Source organism: Salpingoeca rosetta (genome assembly GCF_000188695.1).
Source record: "Salpingoeca rosetta unplaced genomic scaffold supercont1.58, whole genome shotgun sequence".
NCBI lineage: Eukaryota > Choanoflagellata > Craspedida > Salpingoecidae > Salpingoeca > Salpingoeca rosetta.
In genome coordinates, this window is record NW_004754876.1 from 1 (window position 1) to 7,936 (window position 7,936).

At 51.4% G+C, this 7,936-nt stretch overlaps 3 protein-coding genes across 3 annotated transcripts; 1 reads left to right on the top strand and 2 right to left on the bottom strand.

Annotated features, from left to right (window-relative positions):
- Nucleotides 1-1,337, bottom strand: PTSG_13192 (uncharacterized protein; the record flags this gene model as incomplete). The annotated part of the gene is made up of 1 exon (XM_004987532.1): nucleotides 1-1,337. A coding segment is annotated over one exon (1,337 nt), but the record flags the coding sequence as incomplete, so codon positions are not given.
- Nucleotides 1,338-1,716: 379 nt separating this feature from the next.
- Nucleotides 1,717-2,629, bottom strand: PTSG_13193 (uncharacterized protein; the record flags this gene model as incomplete). The annotated part of the gene is made up of 3 exons (XM_004987533.1): nucleotides 1,717-1,726; nucleotides 1,795-2,201; nucleotides 2,390-2,629. The coding sequence occupies 3 exons, from the start codon at nucleotides 2,627-2,629 to the stop codon at nucleotides 1,717-1,719; spliced, it is 657 nt and encodes a 218-aa protein (XP_004987590.1).
- Nucleotides 2,630-3,093: 464 nt separating this feature from the next.
- On the top strand, nucleotides 3,094-3,840 carry PTSG_13194 (uncharacterized protein; the record flags this gene model as incomplete). The annotated part of the gene is made up of 2 exons (XM_004987534.1): nucleotides 3,094-3,629; nucleotides 3,793-3,840. Coding segments are annotated over 2 exons (584 nt in total), but the record flags the coding sequence as incomplete, so codon positions are not given.
- Between the last annotated feature and the right edge of the window lie 4,096 nt (nucleotides 3,841-7,936).

The following is a 7,936-nucleotide window of genomic DNA, read 5'->3' on the forward strand; positions in this document are numbered from 1 at the left end:
AGTTCACTGTTGTGCTCCAAAAACACCTTTCTCAGTGGAACATTCTTGCACACCTTCAAGCTTGTGTACGACGATGACCAGACTGCCAACTCAACCGCCTCTGCGCTTAGCATGCTGCAAATGTCTTCGTTGGTGAGCTGAGTGACCCCAAGTCCGCGCCAGCCAATGTGCAAGCTGTTCACACTTGCGGTGTTGATCAGGTGTGAGAGCACAGAGGTGGGTAGTTCCATGTTGGCAACGTGGAGGTGCTCGATGGCCGAGAGGTTCCAAGCTGACACTGGCTCTGAAGTCACCACGACCCGGCTTGGGCTTCCTGGTGCAGCATCAGCATCAATCCCAGTTAAGTCGCGCAGTGAAAAAAACTTGCTGAGATCAAACGTCGGGATTGTGTGGTTGCGCTGACCAAAGAGCTGCAGCTGAACTAAGGCCGACAAATCGGGCACAGCCTCAAGTGGGTTGTCACTGAGGTCAAGGGCGATGAGGTAACGGCTTGTGTTCAGGAAAAAGTGCGTGAGACTGTTAAATGAAAGGTCAAGGTAACGCAGCTCCGGCAACCCAAGATCGTCGATGCGCAAAAGGTTGTTGTCGTTCAGGTATACCTCAGTCAGGGTGTGGTGCGCGCCTCTCAACGTGTCACTCGTAATCGACGTAAGCTGGTTTCCTTGCAGATAGAGCGCGCTTAGAGATCGGCAGTGGCCAAACACGTTGTCTGGGAGCTGATGCAAGAAGTTGCCGTCCAAGGTGATGTATCGGAGGCGCCGACCAGCCCCAAACGCATCAGCCGCGATTGCAGAGATCCTGTTGTCGTGCAGGTTCAGCGTTTCAAGAGAGCCTGGCACAAACTGAGTGTGAATGGCTCCCAAGTCGTTGTTTGACAAATCGAGAACCCTCAAGGAAAAAAGGCTTGCAAAGGCACCTGGCGCCAGGTCGCCCAAGAAGTTGTCACTGAGGTCGACGACCGCCAGTTTCTCTGCGCTATCGAAAGCTGGATTTGGCAACTGCGTCAGATTGTTGGATTCTAGGTTGATGGAAGTTAACTCAGGCAGGAGAGAAAAGGCATCTGACTCCAGGGCGGAGATACGATTTTGAGACAGGTCCAACTCGGTGATCCTCAGATCCACGAAGGTGTTGCGAGTCACTTCCGTGAGGAGATTGTACTTCAGGCTCAGCCAGCGCAAGCTTGCTCTAAATTCGAGGAGAGCTGTAGGTGGCTCAGTAAACACATTGTCCGACAGGTCCAAGCACGCCAGGGCTGGCACGCATGACGTATCGGCGCAATCATAGGTCAGCTGAGCTAAGAAGTTTCGGCGAAGGTCAAGCTCAACCACATTGGGCATTGCGCGCAGCCAATGTAGATGGAAAGTTGACGAGCGCAGGCCACGCAATGCGAAGGCCTTGACCGAGGAATAATTGCCAGAGGACAGCAAAGCTTGAAGGCTACTTGGGTCAACATCTCCTTCAATCCCCAGGGCGCAGGGTTTGAGTTGCTGCAAGGTGATGCTAACACACGTGCTGTTGCGATCATGCTAGTAGCTAGGTCGAGACTGACGGGATTGGCCGTATCCGCTACATCTTTGGTTACGACCGTGTCCTAGCTTATACGGAGCGAACAGTCTATGGTTTGACTTCAGCCCTCTATTCATTAAGAAATTTGCTACGCCCGGGGTCGGATGTGGAATAAGTAAATACGCGTAACGTGACGAACGGCTCCTTATACTAGCGCAGCCTGAAGCCATACATAAGTTGGAAGGTCGTGAATCTTGGTGTGTGGCGCGCTGCTGCAACATAGGAAACCGGGAGCGCCGATCTAATGTGAGTAGACTGTGTGGGGTGCCTTGCTTCTCCCGAGGTCGACTCCGACTGCGTTGAACCTTGGTGCGCGCCCCTGCAGGCGATGCTGGCGGGGATGCACGGTCTTGATGTCGCAGTGAGTGGCGATCAAACACCCCCGTTGCAGACGAGGGCCTAAAGTTGCTGGTGTCATGGAATCCTTCTTGCGTGTCCTGTTTGAACTCGTCTTGCGCATCAGGTTCACAGAACAGCTGCACGATGCGCTCCAAGTGAGTCAGGTTGACACCTTCTGGTGTGGGCGCATTGCGTACGCTGTCTTCTTGCGCCAGGGCCTCGTGGTCCGTGTGAAGCTGCGACTCCACGGCGCGCAGGGTGTGTACAGCGTTGTTGCACAGGAGGTACTGATTGTTCTGGCAACATGGATGTTTGGAAAAGTAACAAGAGAGGTGAATCGAGACCCAAAAACAATGCCCGAGAGGGGCGATCACATCACAGTCACAACACTCTCCAGTGTGGGTGACACGCTAGTCTTGAGCACATGTCCACGAAAGTCGCACACCAAAGCAAACAAAGCATCGTGAACTGATATCTTGCTTACATCCTCAACAGCCGATGATCGCCGTACATGCTCTCCTGCTTGTGCTGAAGGTATGGGGTCTGCACCCATCTCCGCCCTCGTTGAGTGCATGGGTTGACGCTGCAACGGTGAAGCGTGGCGGCGATGGGCGACCGGCCGTGCGTTGGCGTGCTGCATGGGTACGAAGACTGCGAACAACAACAACAGCGTTGTGACAACGCACACCATCGTGGTTGGTGTTGACCGGTGGGTCATGGGCATTGTTGTGCGAACGTGCGTTGTGAGAAAAGTGAAGCATCAAACGTTGGTCGAGAGACTTGTGGTGTGATGGATGTGACATGATGTGACATGACATTTGACGGTGTGGTCGCAGGATCGACGGAGAAAAGACACACAATGTGCGGTGTGACTGATTGGAGGCGTCAGGTGACATGAATAGGTGAGTGATGTGAGACACAGCATTGTTGCTTGCTTGTGTGTTGATGATGATCAAGCACCAAGCAATGGTTTGTTGTGGAAATGATTGTGATATGACGGATTTGTCGGGTCGTGGGATGAACGAAGACAAAACACACAATGTGCGGTGTGACTGATTGGAGGAGTCAGGCTTGTGATGATTGTGTGTCACAGGGCTTTTGTTGTGTCCTTCTTTTCCCTCCAGTTCTGTTGTGCATTGGTTTGGTTGAGCTGTGATTGGGTTGCCATTTATTTTCCCCACCTCCAAGATGGCAAGCATCCAGCAGCAGCCAGCACCAAGCGCCACGCGCGCGCAGCCTGAACAGCAGCAAGAACAGGAACGAACCCCACAGCCACAGCAACAACATGTACAACAGCAGCAGCAGCCGCAGCCAGAGCAGCCAGAGCAGCCAGAGCAGCAGCTTACACAGGAACTTCAAGAACTGACAGCTCAACTGGACGAGCTGAGACAACAACAACAACAACAACAACAACAACAACAACAACAACAACAACAACAACAACAACAACAACAACAACAACAACAACAACAACAACAACAACAACCACGCCAGCAGCACCAGCAAGGACAACAACAACAACAACAACAACAACAACAACAACAACAACAACAACAACAACAACAACAACAACAACAACAACAACAACAACAACAACAACAACAACAACAACAACAAGACCTTCCTGGGCGTCTCCACACACGACTCTCGACTATGACCTGGCTTGCAGATGCCTCCAAGCAGCCGTTCCACGAACTTCACACAACCAGCACAACACTCACGCTGTAAGCAAGGGTGGCGCACTTGCGAAATTGGCAGTTGTCACAATGCAACCCTACCCGGTCCAGCGCAAACACCAACGTTGTTTGCCATGAAGCCTGTTTCCTCTGTTGCCTCACAAGCCTTCACCTCCCTCTCCTGCTTCGTCCTCATGTTTCGTTCCTTCAGGACTCCGTTTGAAACAACCCTCGATCCGTTGCCCTGGCTTTTCAACGGGTGCGCGTTTGACATTATGTGTAGTGTTCGATTGCTAACTGCTGTCAGCCGGCTCTCACCATTGTACATGACCATCACATCGCACACCAACTCCCAACCCTTGAATCGAAACGTAATCACGTTTCATCTATGGCTCCATTCTTGCAGCTTGGACCGACGAGTGTAAGTCCCTTCTGTCTTTCTCCAAGTGCTCGGAGGCAAAGCGTGAGAAGGGCAACAAGGGTGCACAACTTAGTTCAGCTGGGGGCATCGTCTGTGAGGCGATAGATCGATGTTGTGCTGTGACGTTGTTGCTCGAATTCACAAACAAGCTTTGTTTGCATTGACATGCTCCAGGCTGTGAGTTTTCCCTGGCGGTCGACTGGTTGCGTCAGCTGCAAGGAAATTGCTCTGCGTTGAGCGTGTGCTTCGTGTGTGATGCGATGCGTTGACTTGTTGATGCTGCCTTGATGCCAAGCATATGTTGTGTGAATCTGCACCCATACTTCCTCACCTCCCCCCTCGATGATGGACAATTGCTTCTGGTCATGTCGCTGTTCATGGATGGCTCTCACTCCTAGCCGGTAAGTAATGAGGCTGTTTGTATGAACGACTCGTTCTGCCCTAACATTCTCAAATGGATCAGGGTACTTGCTCAGAGCGTAACTCGCACCTCACGTTGTCACACGCACCTCACCTGATTGCGACGGTTTTTTTTTGATTACATCCACACCATCGTCTTGGAAGCGGGTAAGTGGTCACATGCTGATGCGCGTTGGACCGTTTTGAACCTTATGCGTTGTCCATTTCGTCCAAACTCAACTCACCCCAACTGTACATCACGCATGTCCATGTCTTGCATTTGGTTTGGCAGCTTGTAAGTGTGATTGTGGCCCTCTCGACATCCGTGGTGCTGTAAAGCTTGCGGTGTGCTTGCAGCCTGTTAATTGGCCATCGATCACTCACTCACTCCCTGATTGCTGCATGTCGTCGATTGGACGCTAACTGCTGCTTCGCTCGCGTCAGCTTGTGAGTGTGGCGCTGTATCGCTGGCCTTGAAGCTGGTACTTGCTACTGTTGGCTTACGGTATTGTGCACGTACACGAAGCAAACTCACATGGTACCTGCCTCCATCACGTCAACATTCACTCTGACCTTCTGGCCTTGACCTGAATCATCTCCGATGCCTGCAACTTTTCCTCAGCACGTACGAACAGTAACTCTTTGTCACTTTATTGTGCATCGCTGCATGAGGTGGTGGTGCCACTGCTTTGCGAGTCATTGTGACTGTGCGGCTTGTTTTTTTGGCGCTAACAATTTGCTGCTCTCTGCAACTGCATGCACGATGGCCTCCACTTCCCGCTCTTCCCGTCATCTTCATCATACAGGAAGTTGGTTTCCACGCGTTGCAATGATTTCGTGGTCGACTGCAATTGTCGTTGCTTCAGTTCACTTGTGTGCATGACACAAGAACGTGATCGCACTCACATTAGCCTTTCTTGAACTCCCCGTGTCTGTCTTCGCTGATGCTCACATCGCTGGTCATCAACTTCATCGACAAGTCTGTGAGTTTCTGAGTTTGGACATGCTCTTGAACACCAGAAAGGAGTCATGAGGGGCGTTCTAGTCCTTTCACCTCTGACACTTTCAGTAACCTGTACTCTCGATGCTTCTGGCCGGTGTTTTCTTTGAATGCTGAACGCATGCCTGTGACCAATGCTCTTCGATAGTGTGTAAGTACCAACGCGGAGACTCTTGGCTTGTGCACAATGATGTGACTTGCTTGCATGTGGAATTCCGAATTTGGGTGTAGATTTCTCAATCTCTCTTGCGGTTGTCACTTGCTCACATTGTGATGACTGGTTGCTCGCTTTATAACAACAGGAAGTACGTGACGTGTGTGCAAGCCCTTCATGCGATTTGTGCTTCCTGCGTGCCCTGTGTTTTTAGATGCCTGTTATGTTTGAGGCTTGTTATGTACTCACGAAAGGACGGGTGGTCGCTTGTCCACTCATGAATCAAACTCGCCTGTCATCCCTCGCAGCAAGTAAGCAGCTACCACTGCTAGTTGTGCCGCTTTCTGGTTTGCGAGTGAGCAGGCATGTACTCCTAACTATGTTACTTAATGCTCACGCCATACATCCGCTCACGTCATCGTGTTTGACTCAACGCGCGGTTGTTCGGCACCGAAGCTGGTGAGTCATGTGTGCTGCTGTCATGTTCGCTTCGCACAACCACTCGCCCACATGTGATCATGAACCATTCCAGTGGAATCATTCCAGTGCTACTGAGTAGGTTGTTTTCGAGAACTCACCACATGGTGACAATGGGTTACATCTGCATCCATGCAGGCGGTGAGTCGTTGACGACTTGTTGAGGACTCAAAGGTTGCCGTCGAGTACTCGACTTGAAACTTGAGTTTGTTGGATTATGTGCCGTACTCGTTGAGTGTGAATTTGCTCGATGTTGTGTTCGTTGACTCATCTCACACTTGCAACTCTTTCCCTCTCCCACACTTCACCCCTTCTTTCCTCGGACCTCGCAGCTTGTAAGTGGCGACTCTTGTGGTGATGCTTTCAGAGTGCTTCAGTGCTTGAGTGTGGTGTGTGGCGCATGACTGCTCATTGTCGTCGTTGAACCTGGCAGGGATGAATTCGTGGAAGCAATCATCCTGGCTCTGGAGGCGTATCCCACCATCAAAACGCTCGAGTAAGGCGTTCTCACTTCCCTCAGCTAAAGCTGCAATGCATTATTGTGGAGTCGCCCGGTTTGCCATTGAATGAACTCACTTTCATGCATCTCGCTCTGTCTGACTTGAAACATACAATGAAACCGCCTTCAGTCTGAGCAACTTTGAAGAGCCTCTCATGAAGAACCACGGTGTCCTCCTTGGCGCAACCATCATCTCCTTGGACCACGACGCCACCGTGACGTTGTGAGGAGCTTTGTGTTTGTCAAATATTGAACCCACTGAAGTTCAACGCAGGTCAAACTCACAGGCCTTCACTGTGTTTCGTTTCATTGACACGTGACAGTCATAATGATGACAGGGATGCTAAAACAGCATTCGAAGCCATCGTTGGAAAAAGTTAGGCACTTGCTCGCTTGGTCTTGCCCGGTAGTGCTGTGCGTGCTGTCATTTCATGTGTGCCATTCATTTCATGGATGGCTTGCCAAGTGCCCATATTCTCAGCATTTCAAATGGTAACGTGCCTGCTTTGACACAGAGGAAGAGATTGGCAGGCTGAACAACGACGTCCAGAACAAAGGTGAGCTAGCACGTGGTGCGTGTGTACGTCTGTGACCGCTGTTGTCCTTGTCGTGTCGGGCGTCACCAGTAGTCAATCATGCTTGTGTCTGCTTGCCTTTTGAGGCTACTTGACTGGTCACCCGCTGATCCGAGTATGGTGCGTGCTGGCACACCATGGCTGTGGTTGTTGGGACACAGAGGAAGAGATTGGCAGGCTGAACAACGACGTCCAGAACAAAGGTGAGCTAGCACGTGGTGCGTGTGTACGTCTGTGACCGCTGTTGTCCGTGTCGTGTCGGGCGTCACCAGTAGTCAATCATGCTTGTGTCTGCTTGCCTTTTGAGGCTACTTGACTGGTCACCCGCTGATCCGAGTATGGTGCGTGCTGGCACACCATGGCTGTGGTTGTTGGGACACAGAGGAAGAGATTGGCAGGCTGAACAACGACGTCCAGAACAAAGGTGAGCTAGCACGTGGTGCGTGTGTACGTCTGTGACCGCTGTTGTCCGTGTCGTGTCGGGCGTCACCAGTAGTCAATCATGCTTGTGTCTGCTTGCCTTTTGAGGCTACTTGACTGGTCACCCGCTGATCCGAGTATGGTGCGTGCTGGCACACCATGGCTGTGGTTGTTGGGACACAGAGGAAGAGATTGGCAGGCTGAACAACGACGTCCAGAACAAAGGTGAGCTAGCACGTGGTGCGTGTGTACGTCTGTGGACCGCTTGTTGTCCGTTGTCGTGTCGGGCGTAAACCGATCTCAATTGTATTTGAGTGTTAAGGTTTTTTATTCTTATGCGGGGGTTGGTAGGTGATGAAAGTATGGTGCGTACTTGAGACAACAGGCTATGGGTTGTGTGCATAGTTAAT